Below are 20,929 nucleotides of genomic sequence, written 5' to 3' on the forward strand. Positions count from 1 at the left end.
TTGAGTAAGGTACCTTTATCTCAGAATCATAAATTCTTAAGCTAAAGTGAACTTCATTTGACAAATCAGGATGTAGATCCAGAGGGGAAGCAAGTTCAAAGTCATGCAGCGAAGCAGTGACAGAACTGGAGCTGGAGCTCGTTTGCCCATAGTCTCTCTGTCCTCGACTGTCAGAACAGCCTTCGTGCAGTTCAGACCGTTAATGACTCTGTGTGCTTCACTCCTGAAGAGGAGAATCTTAAAAGTGAGTAAAAAGTTAAACTCACGTATCTCGGGCTGCCATTCTTTGCCGAAAATTTGTTCTTGGATGAATCTGGTTTGGCTAGTTTATTTGATAATGATAATAATGAAGTTCTAGGTAGGGAAAATTGTAAGTAGAGAGAAGAAATAGATATGACCTTTGTTAGTTTATGTGCTCAAAGATTCTTTTGGTTTTGAACATTGACAACCAATTCATAGGAAAAAATGGAGTGAAATCTGGGAATGTTTTTATTACTAAACAGCCATTGAAATGTAGATTGCTTATTTTTGGTGCTGTTCATAGCTAGTTTCAGAACTCCATAGCTCAGTTTTCTGCATGCCAATTTTCTTAATTTGAATATCCTCTCTTACTCAGAGGTATGCTTTCCTGTTCAGTAATCACAGCCTATTTATGATAGCTTTTTCAATGTCTTTTTTTAACATGGAAGTCATATTTCTTCTCTAGATTTGTCTTTATTATATTGAAGTATTAAATATTGAATTGTTTGTATTTAGTTGCAATTCCTGACTGAAGAGTCAAAACTCCACAGCGCGTTGTTACTGATGGTTTGTTAGAGATAGGATAATGGGAGCTATTTTGCCCCTTTATTCTTAATTCTGATTCTGGCAACTATTACATTCATGAGGAAGGAAAGAAGGAGGTGTAGAAATAGGCATTCCAACTGGAAAATACTTGATTTTGCCTTTGTTTTGTTTTCTGAGAGTGGTCAGACCTTGGGAATCTTTTGTGCTTGTCAAGATTGAGAATTGTGTTTAGCACACAGTGCTGGGTGTACTGGTAGCACACCTTTAGTTCTGGTACTTCTCTGGGTTGTTGTAATCTAAATGTGCCAAATTTACTAAAGCATGAATACAAGGGCTATATCAAGAATTGTAGCAAGTACTTCATTTTCCTTTTAATCTTTAATTTGCTTTTTAACAAGTCTCTTGTAAAAGGATGCGTGCACAATGGAATTTTACTCAGCCAAAAAGAAGGACCAAATTACGTCATTTGCAGGGAAATGGATGGAACTGGATAACAATATGCTAAGTGAGATGAGTCAGTCACAAAAAGTAAAAAAATTGGATGCTCTCCCTAGTATGCGGAAGCTAGGGAGAAAAAGGGTCATAGGAGGAACTCTAGACAGAGAGGGAGAAGCCAAAGATGAGCAAATAAGGCGACCTAGCTGAGGAGAATGGGAGGGGGAGAGGGAGATTCTCCAATTACATGATGTACATTCATAAACACATCAAAGTCAAACATGAGAGGGCGGGCCGGGGAGGGAATGGGGTGGGAAGCGGGGAAGGGCGGAATGAGTGATGTGTGCATGTGTGCCTCTACCATCCTGTACTCCATTAAGATGTATGATTAAAATGGGCGTGGTGGCAGACACTTGTAATCCCAGTACTTGGGAGGCTGAGACAGGAAAATCGCAGGTTCACAGCCAGCCTCAGCTACTTAGTGAGGCCCTCTGTAACGTAGTGAGACCCTGTATTAAAATAAAGAATAAAAATTGGGCTGGGGGTGTAGCTCGGAGGTAGACTGCCCCCTGGGTTCAATCTCTAGCACCATACACACACAAAAAAAAATTTTTTTAAAGGTTATTTTACAGATCTCAAAAATCAAAACCATTCTCAGATTTCTAAAGGAACCTGGAATTCTAGAGCTTACTTATGATTGAATTTTTTTTTATAAAAAAGTAAATTGTGACTTCTAGATCAAGATGACAGATGCTTTCAGTTGACTTCCATCTCTTTTATATTGTTATCATTGAAATTACAGTAGTACAAAAAGGAAATAAATCGGTAATAGCAAGTAGAAAAGGGTGACAAGTGATATTACTAATTATCAAGAGAGGTAAGCAGATTTCTGGAAAAAAGGTGTGCAGGTACCAATCAGTGGGGGAAATAGAGGGTGAGCTGAAGCCTGGTATTTAGTTCCCAGAGGCTGCTGGTGGGAAGCCAGTGTGCCAGGAGGAGCCCTAGAGAGGCTCTGTGAAGGAAAGTGAGAGTAGAACAGGGATTTCCCGTTTAGAAGGGGTAACTCGCCTGCCTGGCTTTGCTGTACCCTTCCCAAGCCCTTCCGGGCAACTACTGTGCCATCCCTTCCTTCAGCTTGAAAAAGGAAAATGTCGTGATTACTTATCTCCAAAGAAGTCAGTCAGAATATTTTGAGAAGTTTAGTTCTTTTTGTATTAGATATTAGCACTCCTTTCCTCTGATATATGAAGGGATGGAGGGAGAGCATTCCACATTTTCCCAGTAGGTTAGTTACATTATAACGAAGTATTCCAGTGCCATGCTGTTCCAGTTAACTCCAGAGAGACCTAACAGAAAACAGGTTAGCAGAGGAAACCCACACCAGCTCTGCCTGTCCTGCCTGGGCCACTGGAGCCTGAGAATCATTCTTCAGATGAACCTGAAGAATGAAAAAAAACCAGCGGAAGCAAAAAGGAAGTCTAAGAACAAAGAAAACATCAAGGAACCTTCTAACTAATACACCTAGCAGAGAGAACACTTCACCACTGCCTTTCATCATAAGCTCTCTGTGCCGATTTGATTTGCTATTATATGTGTGTATGAATTTTATAAAACCTTAAAAAGGAAAAATGAATTACCAAATATACTTTAGAAATAATAATCAAAGCTCTCTTAGAATGTATTTGGGAAAAGGATAATCTTATTGGACTGCTAGACTCGATCATTTCTCTTTCCTCCCTCTACATTGACTTCCCCCTAGTGTGCAGTTCCCTGGGAAGGAAATCAAGTCATCATCTCCTCCTCCCTGGTCCTTGTGCCAGTTTCTGCTGATCCAGTGTTTGGATCGTGATTAGCATGTGGCCAGTAATCATCTTTGTCCAGTTGTTCATGGTCTTATGATCAGCCCCTTTAAAGTTCATAGCTTCCTTCTAACTGATGTCCTTGTCCCCCTTCCTCTTGTCAACTGCCTTCCCCATGCTTGGTTTCCTATTTTGCTTATAACATGCTCCATTGTTGGTTTCCATTTTGGTTATAACCTTAAAAAAAAAAAAAAAAAAAAACTAGAGCTATCTATATATACCACTAGATTGTAACATACTTCGTGGGGGGGGGGTTACTGGGGATTGTACTTAGAGGCATTCTACCTTCGAGCTGCACCCCTAGCCCTATTTTTTATTCTTTATTTTGAAACAGCATCTCACTGAGTTAGAAAGAGCCTCACTAAGTAACTGAGGTTGTCCTCAAACCGCAGTCCTCCTGCCTCCAGAATGCTAGGATTACAAGCATGTGCCACCATTCCCGGCTTCCAATTTTTTCTTATTTGGAAACAGGATCTAACTAGGTTGATTAGTCTCACTACTTACTGAGGCTATCCTCGAACCTGTGATCCTCCTTCCTGTCTCAGCCTCCCAAGTACTGGGATTACAAGTGTGTGCCACTATGCCTGGCTATATATATATATTAAACAAATATTTATTGTGAGTTTTTAGGCAGTTACAAAGGTGAATTCGACTTGGACAATTACCTTTTCTCAGAGTTCATGTTGTGTAAAAATAGTAGCTACATAAACAGATAGTTATAATATAAGTGCTATAATGTAAGAGAAGGGACTCCTCCCCCAACTTAGGTTAATTAGAAACCTCTACAAGAGTAGCTGCTTGAGCAACATATAAAAGATTGCGTACAAATTAGTAAATGAGTAGAAAGGAGAAAGGCTTTCTAAGAAGAAAGAATAATAGGTTTAAAGAAACTGGAGGGTAGCACAGCATAAGATATCTTTGAGGATGTGATGGCACGTTAGGCTGCCCCTGAGCCGGGCCATTGTCAGTTCCCAACGAGATGACTATTAGAGCCTCCTAATGAGTCTACCTGCTTTGCCTTTGCCAAGTGACCCATTTAAAACCTAAGTCTGACTAGCCACTTCTCTGCTCAAAACTCACTGGGTGTGAAAGTCAGGATCCCCATCCCTGCAAGAGGTTCCATGAGCTTCTCCCAAACGTTATTCTTCCCTCCGCCCCCTTTCTCACTTGCCCCCTCACCCTCGCTTCCTGGCCATGGAGGCCTCCTCGTTCCTGCTCCCAGGAACTCCAGTGTGTCTCGGCCTCTGCACTCATGGGCCTTTGGGTGTTCTTTCTAATTGGTTAATGGACTTTATTTATGAAATGATTAGAGGGCATATAAGCCACCATGTAAGCAGAGTTGTAGACAAAATGCATTTTATTCTAGGAAGGGAATAGGGAAAACTTAGTGCATTAGGATACAATATCATATGAATTTGCGCGCGCGCGCGCGCGTGTGTGTGTGTGTGTGTGTGTGTGTGTGTGTTACTCGAAATTGAACCCAGAGGCATTCTACCTCAGATATACCCCCAGTCCTTTTTTTTTTTAATTTTTATTTTGAAACAGGGTCTTGCTAGGTTGATGAGAGTCTCACTGCTTGTTGAGGCTGTCCTCAAATCTGCAATTCTCCTATCTCAGTCTCCCATGTACTGGAATTACAGGTGTGCTCCACCATGTCTGGCTTGAATTTGCCATTTTAAAGAAGTGGCATAAAATCCACTAAGCATAATTAAATACTTTGTAATTCTGAAGATACTATAAAGCTTTACAAATGTTTTGTTCTGAACCTGAGTTATGACTATATTTAAGAATATTTCAGTTTTGCTGGGCATGGTGGTGCACACTTGTAATCCCAGTACTTGGGAGGCTGAGACAGGAATATCACAGGTTTGAAGCCAGCCTTGGCAACTTAGCAAGGCCCTTTGAAACTTAGTGAAAACTTGTTTCCCAAGTAAAAAATATAATCAGATTTTGGGTATAACTTGGAGGTAGAATACCTCTGAGTTCCAAACCCAGTACCACCAAAGAAAATAATATATACATACATATTATATATTTCAGTTAAACATGGAAGATATATAACCTGCTTATCTACAAAGACAAAATAAAGAGCAAATTAATTTAAATTGTAGTAAAAAGTTTGGTTGGGAAAAAAAATACCACAGGTTGTATAAATCACCATTTAAATGGGCTAGAGAAGACACATGCCTATCAATTGTTTATAGGGTCTTCCCTTTCTGGGGAAGCAGGTGCCAGATCAGAGCAGCTCCGGGGGCCTCTTGATGATGGAAGACATGATTCATGGATAGTTCAGGTTCTAGGTACTTCTTTAAGGAAAAAAGAGCTTTTAAGGGGTTGGAGATATTGAGACAATTACAGAGTTTGTAACTTTTAACCTCATAGACTATTGGTTTGAATGGCTTTGTTGTGAAATATTTATTTTCCTGTTTAAATATTCACTGCTGAGAGAGATGACAGAACTCAGCCTCAGGGAAGAGGTCGGTCTGGCTTTTCTTTCTGAGTAATTCAAATGACAGAGAGAAGGGGGGAGGGGGGAGGGAGGGAGAGAGAGAGAGATTGATTGATTGATTGATTGATTGGGACACAAGCTTGCAGTGTTCTTATCTGCTAAGCCTATACCTGCCCTATACTAGTGGCTATCGTTTGTTTTTATTCTAAGCATGTGATGTTGCCTAATTAATATTAATTTTGCTTCTTGTCTTAGTAAGAGCACATCTCACCAGCCCTCGCATTGCCTGTCCCTCACAGGGCAGCAGCACACATGCTCTGAGGCCTGGTTCTATAGTATACCCACTCTGAGAAGAGGAGCCATTGTTAGGCCTGCATTTCAGCAGACTTAGACTCTTGGGGGGAAAACGTTAGAAATAGTTTGTTTAATAAAAATTTATTCTCATATCTGTAAGTTTCTTATAAACAAGTAATCCTCTGCTTTCAAAAAACTTACAGCTGGGCGTGGTGGCACATGCTTGTAATCCCAGCATTTGGGAGACTGAGACCGGAGGATCGCAGTTCGCGGACAGCCTCAGCTACTTAGTGAGGCCCTCCGCAACTTAGTGAGACCCTGTTTCAAAGTAAAGAATAAAAAAATAGGGCAGCGGGTGTAGCTCAGAGGTTGAATGCCCCTGGGTTCCATCCCCAGACCCGCAAAAAAAACCACCTTACATATGGCTGTTATTGCCTTCTACTCATAGTTTGTGCCTTCTCTGGTCTCATCCCTCTTAGGGCCTTTTCTGGAGGTGTGCTGCCACTGATCCTCTCCTCTCTGCCAGCCATGGCCTCTAGAGCACTGCTTCTCAGAGTGTGGTACCCAGATCACCTGCACCACAAAGCATCAGGGCTCCAACTCCTTGAACACTAGTCTGTGGGGACTAGATCTTGATGTTGGTATTTATAAGCATTTCCTCTGCCTGGTTGTTAGGTATAATAAATGCTGCAGCTCTGCTCCTCAGAAGCAAGGTGAATGATGAATTGTGAGCATGGCCACTGTGTCTTGGAGGTAGTCCTGACTGTGTGGGGCCGGTGATGTCTTATTGTCAAGACTGTGTTGCAGCAAGAGCAGATCACACCAAACTCCTTACATAGATAACACTTAAATTTAATATTTCACTGGTGATAGGATTTTATGTTACTAGGATCATTATTATCTAATGATTTTATCTGTTGTACCTTTCTCCTGTTCCCCATTGCTAAGTGATGTGTTATTCAGTTGACTGAACCAGCTCTGTGAAGACTGCTCTGAGAGAGATTTTATATGGTGTTCTGTCCTTGTAGGCCACCAGAATCTTACTCTTGGCAGGGCTGTGGTGGAGAATGGAGACTTGGGGAACAAGTCCCAACATGAAAACTGCGTCTTTCAGCCTTTACCAGTTAGTTAGTAGACCTCCCTGTGGACCCTTCCTGGCGGGCCCTTTGTACCTGGAGTCTGCATTGCAGATCCACAGTGCCTTTTGGTGTCCTGCTCTGTTCCTGCATCAGCCCAGGAATTTAAATTCTTTTCTCTTTCATATCTTTTTCAGGCCAGTGAATCCTGCGAGGGCCCCTGAAGTAGTAGGCTTCATATGGCTAGATAGGCACAGATCGAGAACTGGATAATTTGAGGGAGAAGAAAAGAATTTATTTCCTTAGTGGGAATCCCCAAATAGCTAAGTGTGTGTGTGTGTGTGTGTGTGTGTGTGTGTGTGTGTGTGTGTGTGTGTATTATCCTGACCTACAGATAGTGACACAAATTTACATAGTGATGGGAAACAGAGGTGTTTCCACAAGAATTTAAAGACCAGGTCAATGGTGAATCAGGCCTGGGATGATGTTGAGAAGATGTTGCAGGAAGTGCTGCTGTCCATGGTCAGAAAGTCCCTCTCCAACCGAGGTCAAGAAGGATGATTGGGACTTGGGAGAAAGGAGAACGATGATTACCTTTGTACGAGAGAAGCGGTGTTTTGTTTAGGAAGGGGCCAGGTGACACCAACCCAGACTTTCTTTGATCTCTCATGTTTTAATATCTGTAACATGGGTGGAGGCGTCTCAGTAGTAATGTTTTGAAGCCTTTGGCTGTCTCTGCTTTGTATTTCCAGAAAGATAGTTGCACAGGACTCTGCAGACTTATATATCCTGGGGGGAAAATGCTTCATATCTTTATAAGGGATAAATAGGAGGTGGGTGGATAGGTCACTTGATAAGAAGGTGGGATAGTAAAGGCTTTGTAAAATCTGTAACACAAGACTCCCTTCATTTGTATCTGAACCTGAAGATAGAACAGAAGTGAGAGAGAGGCCTTGGAGCCAAAAGCCTCAATAGTTTCCCACATTTAATTTTAAAAAAAATTGACTTAAAGAAAAATTAGGGTGATTTTGTTCAAAACACCCCCCAATGCCACTCCTAAATGGCATGGGGCTGTAACTGTCTTCTGTATTTCTATCTTTTTTAATAAAATCCTTTAAATCATTTTTTAAAAAAAGAAAAAATATTTACTTTTTGTAATTTAGTTAACATGAAATGGTCTTGGGCCTGTCTAGTAACCACAAATTGACCTAAGTCAAGGTGTGTGTGTTCGTCTGTTTATATACATCTCTATCTGTACATGTATGTTTAGCAATATTTTTCTAATCTTGAGACAAAAATGTTCTGTTTTACTTATGCAATAAGAGGATATTAAGAGAATTCTGTATACTCACCTTGAAAGTAATTAATAGGGATGTGGTGTGTGTGTGTGTGTGTGTGTGTGTGTGTGTGTGTGTGTGTTTTACTGGGGATGGAACCCAGGGGCATTCTACCTCTGAGCTGCACCCCCAGTGCTATTTTTTATTCTTAATTTTGAAACACGGTCTCCCTAAGATGAAGAGGGCCACACTATATGTAGCTGAGGCTGTCCTCGAACTGCAATCCTCCTGTCTCAGTCTCCCAAGTACTGGGACTATAAGCTCACGCCATCACACCCGACGCTTAGTAAGGATTTAACTATAGTCACTCTTCTCTTTCTCTCTCACTGTTTGTTCTAGGGTAACCAGGAGCCAACAACAACTCCTGACGCAATGGTTCAGCCTTTCACTACCATCCCGTTCCCACCACCTCCACAAAATGGAATTCCCACAGAATACGGTGTGCCACACACTCAGGACTATGCCGGCCAGACCAGTGAGCATAACCTGACTCTCTACGGAAGTACGCAAGCCCACGGAGAGCAGAGCAACAACTCGCCTAGCACGCAGAACGGATCTCTCACGGTATGTGACTCAGGAACGGGGAGGAAGCAGGATCCTGTCAGGTGCACGGAAGCCTTCCCCTAACCCTAAGACCCGAAGACCTTGAATTCTGGTTCCTGGGTGGCTCTACATCTGCCATTTTACTGCGTCTCCTATCTTTTTTGTTGTTGTTCCTGTTTGTTCTTTACTGATTTCTATTACATAGTTTTGCGTATGTGGTGTGCTAGGGATTACTTCACCACTAACCCCTATATGAAATAATTTTTATTGTATCTTTTAGCTCTCTTTGTAGCTTTTGGTTTTTGCAATCCTCTTGTGTCACCCTCCCAAGTACTAGGATTTCAGGTGTGCACCACTATACCTGGCTTGTATAGGATTTTCCTGGACCTGAGTTTTCAGCTCTGTTGAGTCAATACCAAGAACCTGGGTAGCATTATAAGTGTTCCTTTAGTGAGGAGCTGCCAAACTGTGCTCCAGAGTGGCCGTAGCATTTGCGTCCACCAGCAGTGAGTGAGAATCCCTGCTGCTCCACATCCTCCTCAGCATTTGGTATTGTCAGTCCTCCGGATTCCCCCATTCTTAACTCTGTAGTGCATCTCTTTGCTGTCTAAGCATTTCCCTGATGAGATAGGATGACATCTTTTCATGTGCTTATTTCCCTCTTTGTATCTTGTCTTTGGTGATAGATCTGTTCAGATCTTTGGCCCTTTTGTATTTTGGTACTGGAGATTGAACTCAGGGACATTCTACCTCTGAGCTACTCTTAGCCCTTGTGTGTGCATGTCACTGGAGGTGGACCTCAGAGGCATTCTACTTCTGAGATACACCTCTAGCCCTATTTTTTTAAAATTTGTTATTGTTTGTATGTATTTATTTATTTATTTATTTATTTATTTAGTGGTATTAGGGTTCCTGGAAGCCCTTCTACCTCTGGGCTACATTCCCAGTCCTATTTTATGCTTTTTTTTTTTTTTTTTTTTTTTTTTTTTTTTTTTTTTTTTTTTGGAAACAGGGTCTCTTAAGCCAGTGCGGCTGGCTTCGAACCTGTGCAATCCTCCTGTCTCCACCTCCCAAGCGCGGGGATTACAGGCGTGCGCCACCACGCCCGGCTCTATTTATTTTTATTTGGAAACAGCATTTTACTAAACTGCAGAAGATGTCACTAAGTTTCTGGGGCTGTTCTTGAGCCTGTGATCCTCCTGTCTCAGCTTCCCAGGTACTGGGATTACAAGCATGAGCTACCATGCCTGGCTCCAACCTCCCCCGTCCCTTACTTTTAAAACAGGGTCTTGTGCCGGGCGTGGTGGCACACACTTGTAATCCCAGTGCTTGGGAGGCTGAGACAGGAGGATCGCGCAGGTTTGAAGCCAGCCTCAGCTACTTAGTGAGACCCTGTTTCCAAAGAAAATAAAAAATAGGTCTGGGAGTATAGTCTGGAGGTAGAAAAGCCACTGGGTTCCGACCCCAATACCACCCAAAATAAATAAATAAAATAAAATAAAGTAAAACAGAGTCTTGATAGGTTGCTGGGAGTCTCACTAAATTGTTGAGCCTGACCTCAAACCTGTGATCCCCCCTGTCTTAGCCTCCCAAATGCTAGGATTACAGGTGTGAGTCACCGTACCCAACTCTTCGACCCATTTTTTAATCAGATTGTTTGTTTATTTAGTATTGCTTTTTATAATTCTTAAGTACATTTTGGTTATCAAATCATTTTTAATGATCTTAATATCTTCCTGTAGATTCAAGTTATTGTCTGATGTTTATCCTTAAGACTTATTTTACTATTTCCTGTAGGGTAGGTCTGCTTATAACTAATTCAGTGTTTATCTGGGAATGTCTTGTTTTGTGTGTTCATTTTTGAAGACTGATATTAGTTATAGAATTCTTGGTTGGTAATTTTCGCCCACACCCCAGCCTCTGATGAGAGTCACTGCTTTTGATGAGAGGTCAACTCTTAATCCTCTCACATCTCCCTCCTCCCATTCGAGCAGTTTCACAGCCACCCAGATTTTTAGGCAGTCCCTCTGTGTACTGCCCCTTTGATTGTAGAGCTATGATGTGACTGCTTTTGACAACTTTTTCTAGTTTCCGTACTGTCCTGACCTGTTCATACCATCCTAGCCAGAAACGCCTTCCCTGACTCCTGTCAGCGTTTCAGCTTCTCACTGAGTATCTCTTCTTTGCTGCCTCTTTTCCTCCCTTTTTTCCCCTTCTTACTACACCTCCCATTGTTTCCGACAGTACATTGCATGTTTCTGATGATGGTGATCCAGGGCAAACTGTGCTATGTAATACAGGTATATGCAGTTTAGGTTTCTCAGCCAGGCGTGCTGGTGCTTGGGAGGCTGAGGCAGGAGGACCGCGCAGGTTTGAAGCCAGCCTCAGCTACTTAGCAAAGCCCTTTGCAACTCACTGAGACCCTGTTTCAGAAAATAATGAGGCTAAATAATAGGGTTGGAGGTGTAGCTTGGAGGTAGAATGCCCTTGGGTTCCATCCCCAGTACTGCAAAAAAAAAAAACAATAGGTTTCTTGTCCATATCAGAAAACTGTTCACTGTATGTAATTTGTATATCAACCAATTAGAGTTCCCTAGAAATACTGAAATAAGACTAGGAATCTATGTGTATAGACTGTGATTTACTGATGGTAAAGATGGCTGAGGACAAAGTAGAAAATTACTTTTGTTGTACCTGTGAGCAGAGATGGCACAGTTTTATAATTTTTTCTTATCAGTTCGGGAAATCTTTATTACGATGAACTGAAGAGCCACTGATAATTAGTGTAATCCAATAAAACACAGGAAGCAGCAGTTTAAACAAAGCAAAACACACAAAAGATTTTAAGTCTGGTTATAAGCTTTTAAAAAAAAATATGACCCAGACAAGGATATTTGCTATTAAGAAATACCCTTGTGACCTGGGTGCAGTTTTATAATTTTAAGAAATTGTTGGCAATAGAATGAGATATTATTAGGAAGCACTGATAAAAGATACTCGTACCTCTTTTAATTGCAAAATTTTAAACAGCAGGATGAATTTACTTTTCTTAAGTCATTGTCTTTAGGGAGAGAGAGAGTGTGGGTGGGACTATATTGTATGAACTTTTATTCTGCTTATATGTCTCATAAAATGATCTGGCAGTCCATGGTGGCCAATTAGATTTAAAAGGCAGACAGGAAGTGTTATTATTTGCAAATTAATGATATCTTAAACTTATATATCACTTTTCATTTTGAAAATTGCTTCCACAAACAGTATTTAATTGTAGTTCATAAAATAGCCCTTCATGGCATATTAGGGGGGTTAGAGGTAAGGAAGTCTAGGTCCAGACCTCCACTCTGCCGCTCTAAGTCCCCTTCTCTAACCTGATGAAGGAATATGATGAGCATATCTATGGATCCTCTTCTCAGGCCCAGGGCATCTTTCCTCACTCAGTCCCGTACCAGCTCTGCTGGGAAACTTCCTGACTTTGCTGGTAAGCCTACCTTCTGAATCTTACGTTTGGTTTCAAGTAGATCTTGAGCTCTGACCACTTGTGAAACTTACAAGCTGTGATTTTTTCATTCACTTTTTTCTTCCTGACTAGAATACTGGGCTTTTAAAGGAAAGGTCCTGTGTGTTCCTCTTTGTATTCTCTAACTTACCATAGTGCCTGGCACTTAGTTATGCAGTGAATACTTCCTGGGAAAAGATGAAGCCGGTTGTCTGGTCTGTACTGTGTGGTTTCCTCCTGGGCACTGTAGCTGCAGGTGCACTCTGGCCCTTCTGAGTGGGGGAAGCCAAGGCACCTTGGGGGCCTGGGGCGGCAGCAGTCGGGCCTGGTCCTATCAGTAATAGGAATTCGGACATGTATAACTGGTCAAACATGTATAACTCAAAGCAGGATTGGAGAGATGGGAAAGATTGAACTGTCTTTGGATAAAAGACATTGGCTGAAGCTTCGGGTGTTTGGTGAACTAGCGGGAAAGAAGATGGAGAAAGATTAGTTGAGCACAAATTGGGAAGAGTGTTTGAGTGCCAGACTGAGAAACAGGGATTTATTGAAGGTTTGGGGCTGGCCAGTGAGCAGAATGTACTTGAGAAGGTGAGGAGAGGGGCGGAGCCCTGGGGTGGTGCGGCTCTGCCCTGGGCTGCGGGGTCACTGGGGAGGGAGGGCCTCCTAGAGAGGCAGCGAAGGATTTGACCGGTGATTGGAGAGGAAGTACACGGGGAGCAGATGCGTCTCCCTAACTAATAACCGAGGCTCCAGTGAATCATCTTACCTCCAAGTTTCAGTTTTCTCTTCTGCCAAATGAAGCTAATAATGTTGGCTGCCTCTATGAAGTTATGAAAATAAATGTAAAATGCTTTGTCTAAGTGGTTCTCTAAGCTAATTACTTTTAGCCATCTGAGGTTTTTAGAATCAGTTATACCTGTTTGTGCTGTTTCCACTTTTTATTAGTGTGAGCTGCACTGCATTTTAGTGTAGATCTTGTTTATGATAGCCTTATCTTACTGATAGGAAGAACAAAGAGAAAGGACTTCTCATACAAAAATAAGAGCTAAGCACTGAACTCTGGAATTTTAAATTTTTTAATGAAATCTAGGAGCTGATTTTAACATTGAGCTAGAAGCTTCTTCCACGTTTAAGACGAGAGCTTGTTTTAATAGTCGATTGGTCCTGTTCTGTGCTTTAGCAAAAGAGGCAGCAGTCAGAGGATGCCTCCTGGCCCGTAGATGTGGTTGTCATGGAACCTGCCTGAGAAGAAAGGGTCTCAGTTCCTGTGTGTTTTAAATATTTTCCTAAATGGCAGCAGGCATCAATAAAGTATTTGAAGTAGATAAGCATTTGTGAATACTCCTCAGATACGAGGTCTATATTTGTATACATAGTCTAACTACCTCTTGGCTTATATTTTCCTTGAGAGTAGGAAATAATTTTTGCCCTTTTTTAATTTTTGGTGCTGGATATTGAACCCAGGGACATTCTACCTCTGAGCTATACCCTCAGCCCAATTTTTTAAATACTTTTTATTTTTTGAAACAAGGTCTTACTGAGTTGCAGAGGGCCTCACTAAGTTGCTGAGGCTGTCCTCGAATCTATGATCCTCCTGTCTTGGCTTCCCAAGTATTGGGATTACAAGTGTCACCACCATGCCCCGCTCCTGCTCTCTTTTTATTATCTATACTGATGTGTAATAGATGTTTGGTAAGTACTTTTTAATGGGAGTGTGGGCTTATAGAGGTATAATTAAGCATCTGTGATTGATTGATAATAAGGTGTTAGAAATATGTTATTTAAAGCATTCAATTAAAGCCTGGTGTGGTGGTGCACGATTGTGATCCCAGCATTCGGGAGGCTGAGACAGGAGAATCACAGCAGACATCCTCAGCTATTTAGTGAGGCCCTTTGCAACTCAGTGAGACCCTATTTCAAAATAAAGAATTAAAAATAGGGCTGGGAGTGTAGCTCAGAGGTACAATGCCCCTGGGTTCCATCCCCAGTACGGGGAGGGGGGGGTTCTATTAAGATGTTAGCTTATATAACAAAATTCATTTCTCTAACATTCTTCTACATAATGTAAACATTTCTCTTTCTTAGTTGGATGTAATTGGATTTCTTAGAAGACATAGCAAGTTATTGAATCTTTCACATAAATAGTAGGTCGTCCTGACTTGATAATTAGGAAAATTAAAAAAAAAAAAACTTTTTCCCCTTCATACTCTTAAGAACTACCTTTTTAGAGCCATTTAAAAAAAAAAAAAACCATTTTATCAGTCCTTAAATTAAGGTTTTAATTAATGTATATATGGAGGCCAATAGCTAATTAATAAAAGCCATCAATAATATATTAGAGTGCTGGCTCTGTAGTAGATATAGTTGGAAACACTTTCTGTGTATTAATTCCACTGGATTTTCACAACCACTTTGTGAAATTGATACGACTGTCACTCCACTTCTACAGATGAAAAATTGAGGCTAGGAGAGGTTCAGTAACTTGTCTAAGATTATACATCTGGTAAGTGGCAGTGTTGAATCTTTGAACACAGGTTATCTGGGTCCCAGGGGCTGCAGCTTTTCTCATAAAGTTATTGCTATGGTCATTATTACAAATGTTACATATTTGCCTCTTAGGTGCACAGAACTGTGTTAGGTGCAAGGCCCCTCCCCACAGTGAACCTATTGAAGTCCAGGCAGGAAACTAGAATATTAGATAAATGCCCAAGGAGAGTGTATGGAAGCATGTTTATTAGGAGATGGGCACAGCTTCCCTGACATCTGGGTGAACCCAAAGCCCTCAGTGGAGTGGGGTGCTACATGGTGGTGATTTTTTTCCCCAGTGTGGTCACAAATTGCTGGCAGTTCCCTGGAAATTTTAAGGGGGGGGGGGGATTGGCCAGGCTGTTTTCAAAATAATAATTAGGCATTATTTGCCATTTTCATGGCATGTTGGCTTTTGCCTTCAGTGCAAAAAGCATTGGTCGATAAAATTGCCAGTGCCTGAGCATGAATCTGTGCAGACACTGAACTGCTGCTGGCCACAGCTGTGTTCTTCACTGTCCTGAACTCAAGGGAGAGTAACAGCAGCAGAGCAGATTCACCTAAGGATGTCCTTGATGAAGCAGTCAGTAAAAGTATAAATATTTTAAATTCCTGACTATTGAGCCGGGAGTGGTGGGGCGTGCTTGTAATTCCGTGCTTGGATGGCTGAGACAGGAGGACCACACAGGTTCAAAGCCAGCCTCAGCTACTTAGTGAGGCTCTCAGTAACTTAATGAGACTCTGTTTCCAAATAAAATACAAAATAGGTCTGGGAGTATAGCCCGGAGGTAGAAAGCCTCTGGGTTCCACCTCCAATACCATCAAAAAAATTAAATATAAAAAAATAAAAATAATAAATTCCTGACTATTGAGTACCTGATCTTTTTCTTATTCTCTCTGGCAAAATGTAAAGCATTCAGGACTTGAGAGGCTGAGATGGGAGGATCACAGGTTCAAGGACAGCCTTATCAACCTCTGTGACTCTCAACAACCTAGAAAGACTATTTCTAGAAGAAAAAAAAATGTTTAAAAAGGGCTAGGAGTGTAGTTTGGAAGTAGGATGCCCCGGGTTCCATCACTAGTATCACAAAAAAAAAAAAAGAAGAAGAAAAAAAAAAAGAACTAGAACTGATAGGCAAACTGTGGTATTGCAGTATTAATTCTGTGTATGTGCACAATATGTGTGCATGGGTGTGTCAGCTGTGAAATGGTCCCAGGCATTGTTATCATGGGGGTGACCGCTCAGTGAGTGTTACTGCCCCAGAAGACCTTCCCATGGGGTAAGATGTGGAGGTGGAAGACATAGATAGCAATGATCCGACTCTCTCTAGACCTAGGCTGATAAGTGTTATTTCTGTTTATGTGTATGTGTGGTACTGAGGATTGAACCCAGGAGCATTCTACCTCCGAGCTACACCCCTAGCCCTGTTTTTTAATTATTTTGAAATAGGATCTCGCTAGAGTAACAAGAGTCTCCCTACTTGCTGAGGCTGTCCTCGATCCTGCGATCCTCCTATCCGAACCTCCCAAGTACTAGGATTAAAGGTATACACCACAGTGCCCAGCATAAGTGTTATTTCTGTCTGCATTTTTAACAAATGTTTTAAAAGTAAATAAGATCATTTAAATGTAAGAAAAAGCTATGGAGTAAGGAAATACAGAACCTTTTATGTAGCTGTACAGTTGTATTTTCAGGTAATTGTTATTACAAAAGAGCCAAGAGTTTAAAATAATTTTGTAGCATATAAAACAAACTGTTATAGTAGGTTACTTCTTTCTTCTTCTTTTTCCTGTGCAGTGCTGTGGAATGAACCCAAGGGCATTCTGCCTCTGATCTACATCCCCCAGTGCAATTCCTAAATTTTTATTTGGAAACAGGGTCTCGCTGGGTTGCTGAGAGTCTCACTGCTTGCTGAAGCTGTCCTCAGACCTGTGATCCTCCTGTCTCAGCCTGCCAAGTACTAGGATTAAAGGCTTGTGCCACCACGCCTGGCTCTAAGGCTACTTTATTATGGAAGAAAGAAAAACTTGGAGTGAATTTCTTGTGGTAAAGTGTACAGTGCGCATGTATTCTGGAGCAGTGGGCAGTAACGCCATGGCCTTCAATCCATGTCTACTCGTCACTCACCCAGAGAGATTTGGGGCCCCACGTGATATTCATAGTAAGTGCCCGGAACAGCTGCACATTTCTCTAGGCTTTAAAACCATATTCTTACCTTACCTCTTCTATAAATAGATGCGTGTAGACACACAAACACTTGCCACGGTATCACAGTTGCTTACCGTGCTCAGTGCAGGTTTCCATCCTAGGAAGAGCAGGCTACGGTAGCCTAGACATGAGGTAGGCTTTTCCGTTTGGCCTTGTGCAGGTATACCCATGGTGGGTACACAGCAGTAGACTGGCCTGGCGCTACGTTTCTCAGATTGGATCCCCGTCAGTAAGTGACAAGTGGCTTTACTTCAAGATTTTTCTGATGAGATCAGTGGTGATAACAAAGGTGATGGAAGCAGAGCAGACTTTATAATGAAAATGTACTGAAAAGCTCCCTAACTCACCAGGAAGCCAAAACTTACATTTACAAATGACTGGTGTATAATGTTGCAAAATCATACAGGAGTAAGAGATCCATGCAAAGTACATGACGGTCCAGTGGGTTTTAATGTACTGAGTATGAAAAATTCATTAGGTTGGTTTCAGGTTCAACATTGCAGTATACCTTTAAGAAATTACTTGTTGGGCCTAGGAATATACCTCAGTGGTAGAGTGCTTGCCTGGCCTGATCCCCAGCAAGAAACTACTGCTCGTCAACTGTGGGTATATCATCAGTGACAATCCAGTTAGCAGAGGCTGTTAAAATGCGTCCAGCTCCTTGTATGAGGCCACATTTGTCTTCGTGTACTTTGGTCAGAACACCACATCACAATAGGAGTGATCCACACATTAAGGAAATTGCCATTCTCCTAACTAAAGTTATATTTTGCAAAGTAGTCAATATTTCAGGTCATTTATATTAATACAAATAGTAGGTTTTTATATCTAAATTAATTTTTAAATGTCTAGATTTCTTGTGTGATAAATAATAATGGATATAATTCACAGAAACAAAAACCTTGTTAATGTTTAAGAGCTGAGAAGGGGCTCCCACAGAGAAGTAGCAGTATGCGTAGAAGGTTTCTTTTTAATTGACAAGTAAAAATTGGACACCTTTATGGTATGTAGCATGGTGTTCTGAGTGTGGTGTGTTTGAATGGAACAGAGGCTCTTCTGAAATAGTAGTGCTCAAGAAAAGAGTTTGGTGGAGGCTAAACTGTAGAGGACGTTGGATGCAAGACCAGAGCATTTGGGAGTTTATACTCTGAATGCGTAAGGGTCATTTCAAGTATGTGTAGAGAATTGTTGGTGTGTTGGAAGCAGATTCGAGGAAATAGCTGAGTGAGCCACCTTCACATACTGTTCAGTTGTGGAGTTGACTGGTTGGCAGACCTTTGAGTGCACCTCTAAGTAAAGAGAACTTTCTGGGCACATGCTTATAATCCCAGTCCTTGGGAGGCTTAGACACGAAGATCACAGGTTCAAGGCCAGCCTCATAACTTAGTGAGGCCCTGTTTCAAAAAAAGATAAAAAGGGCTGGGGGTCTCTCTCAGGTAGAATGCCCCTGGGTTCAATCCCCAGTCCAAAACCCAAACAAAACCTCAGTCCCTGTGTTCTGTGCCATCCTCGGAGTTTCTTTGTTGTGTTATGTACTCATGTTGGGAGTTGAAACCAGTTTTTCGTAGATTTCCATACCATCATCTGGAATTACCCACTGGTTCTTTTATCCAATAACATTTGACAGTTAACTTGCAGATTGGGGACCTGCTAAAACAATGTGAATAGTAGATCCATTTGCCCAATTGAAAACGCATCCAACATACTGGAAAAATGGGGCTGAAGCCCTTCTATCACATTGAGCTGTTAGCCTATGGCCCCTTCTGCCTGCACCAGACTGTTAGTGTGTTTCCAGGCTAGACTGAGAATCTAGGACTGCCAAGGAATTCATCCATCAGACCTCCGCTCTGCTGAGACTGGGTCTCATTTGCCCCCAAAGTCACAGAAGGCAAACTACTCAAGCCTACATAAGATATCCACACCTTTTACCAGTTATTGCCTTAAAAATAATTTCTTGTGTATTCCACCACCAGAGCCTTGATGCCCTCATGAGCAGCTTAGCACTTCCAGGCTGGATCCATAAGGAATTGATAGCCTGGCTTGGTAATGAAAGAGTTTCCAAAGAAAACCACCCATAGAGAACCAGGCCTGGATCTTTTTCTCTTTCTTTCTTTCTTTCTTTCTTTCTTTCTTTCTTTCTTTCTTTCTTTCTTTCTTTCTTTCTTTTTATAAAGAAACTTGCCCTTTGGATCATGGAAGCCCCAGTTCAACATACCACTGCTCTTGCTACCTTCACGACTGTTGCTTCTTCTACTTTGCATGTCTCAACTTGTTTACTTGCCCCTACAGCCCACAAGAAACTAAAAATTTCTAGGAACAGTAATGCTATGGTGTACTGAGTTTTATTGCTCTCATATTTTACAGCAAAGATGGTAAAATAATAAGATTATTGGGGACATGTCTATAAAAGTTGTGGATTACTTGTAAATATTTGTATCATTTTCTAAAGTCAATAAACTGATGAGAATCACTAGAGCTTAAAGCCAAGTGGATTATAAAAATCAAATTATGCCTCCCTTTTATAGCTAAGGTCAGCAGTGTTAAGTGACTTTCGCAAGGTTATGGCTAGACTAGCTAGTGTCAGAGCTGCGCCTCAGGAAATCTCTCCTGCCAGGCATGGTGGCGAACGTTCTTAATCCTGGTACTTGGGAGGCTGAGACAGGAGGATCACGTAGGTTCGAAGCCAGCTTCAGCTACTTAGTGAGGCTCTCAGCAATGTAGTGAGACCCTGTTTTCAAATAAAATATAAAATAGGTCTGGGGTTGTAGCTTGAAGGTAGAAAAGCCCCTGGGTTCCACCCTCAGTACCACCAAAAAAAAAAAAAAAAAAAAAAAAAAAAAAAAAATCGAAGCCGGGCATGATGGTGCACGCTTGTAATCCCAGTGCTTGGGAAGCTGAAACAGGATTGCACAGGTTTAAAACCAGCCTCAGCTACTGAGTGAGGCTCTTGGCAACTTAGTGAGACTCTGTTTCCAAATAAAAGTATAAAAATAGGTCTGGGTGTAAAGCCTAGAGGTAGAAAGCCCCTGGGTTCCACCGTCAGTAACACACACACACACACACACACACACACACACACACACACACACACACACACATTCTGTTCTTAAGTGGGACACCCCCCCCCGCTTCCTCATGCAAATAAAGTGCATCCATAGAGTTTAGCTTATATTTGCTCTCAGCTTCAGACCAGAGAGTGCCACCTTGAACATACTGCTAAGAATTTTCTTGTTCTAAAATATTCACTAAAATAATAAAGAACCAGTGAGAGCCCTGCGTGGTGGAGCACCCCTGTTATCCTCATATCTGGGAGGCTGAGGCATGCGGATTTAGCAAGATCCTGTTTCAAATTGAAAAATAAAAAGGCTGGTGGTGTAGCGCAGAGGTAGAATGCCCCTGGGTTCAATCCTCAGTAGCACACCCCCCCCCCCAAAAAAGAACCATTGAGATAGTAAGCCGCCCTTTGTTTTTTCTTCTTATTTTGGTGGTAATAGGGGTGGAACCCAGAGGCTTTCTATCTCCGGGCTATACTTCCAGACCTACTTTTTTTATATTTTATTTGGAAACAGGGTCTCACTAAGTTGCTGAGAGCCTCACTAAATAGCTGAGGCTGGCTTTGAACCTGTGCGATCCTCCTGTTTCAGCCTCCCAAGCTCAGGGATTACAAGCATGTGCCACCATGCCTTGCATTAAGCCACCCTTTTTAGTGGGGATATATGTAGTCCACTATCTGGTAGATGCCTGGAAATGCAATGGTATCAAACCCTATATATATTTTTTTCTTTTAAGCATACATATCCATGATAAAGTTTAACGTATACACTAGACACAGTGTAAGAGATTAACAGTAATACCTAGTAATAATAAAATAGAACAATTTAATAATATTGTAATGAAAGTTATGTGATCTTTTTGT

At 41.6% G+C, this 20,929-nt stretch overlaps 1 protein-coding gene across 37 annotated transcripts in view; it reads left to right on the top strand.

The window, feature by feature from the left end:
• The window catches only part of RBFOX2 (RNA binding fox-1 homolog 2), a gene marked incomplete at its 5' end in the record, with an annotated part of 286,161 nt that overhangs the window by 210,359 nt on the left and 54,873 nt on the right, over window positions 1-20,929 (top strand). For 33 of the 37 annotated variants that reach the window (XM_080705590.1, XM_080705579.1, XM_080705611.1 and 30 more), the window contains one exon: window positions 8,576-8,800. In XM_080705590.1, the coding sequence (XP_080561716.1) occupies window positions 8,576-8,800 (225 nt within the window). Of the gene's footprint in view, window positions 1-8,575; window positions 8,801-20,929 lie in introns of those variants that run through there. The other 4 variants (XM_080705607.1, XM_080705606.1, XM_080705608.1 and 1 more) reach the window with 1 other exon arrangement.

This window comes from Muscardinus avellanarius (genome assembly GCF_963383645.1).
Source record: "Muscardinus avellanarius genome assembly, chromosome: 11".
NCBI classification, from domain to species: Eukaryota; Metazoa; Chordata; class Mammalia; order Rodentia; family Gliridae; genus Muscardinus; species Muscardinus avellanarius.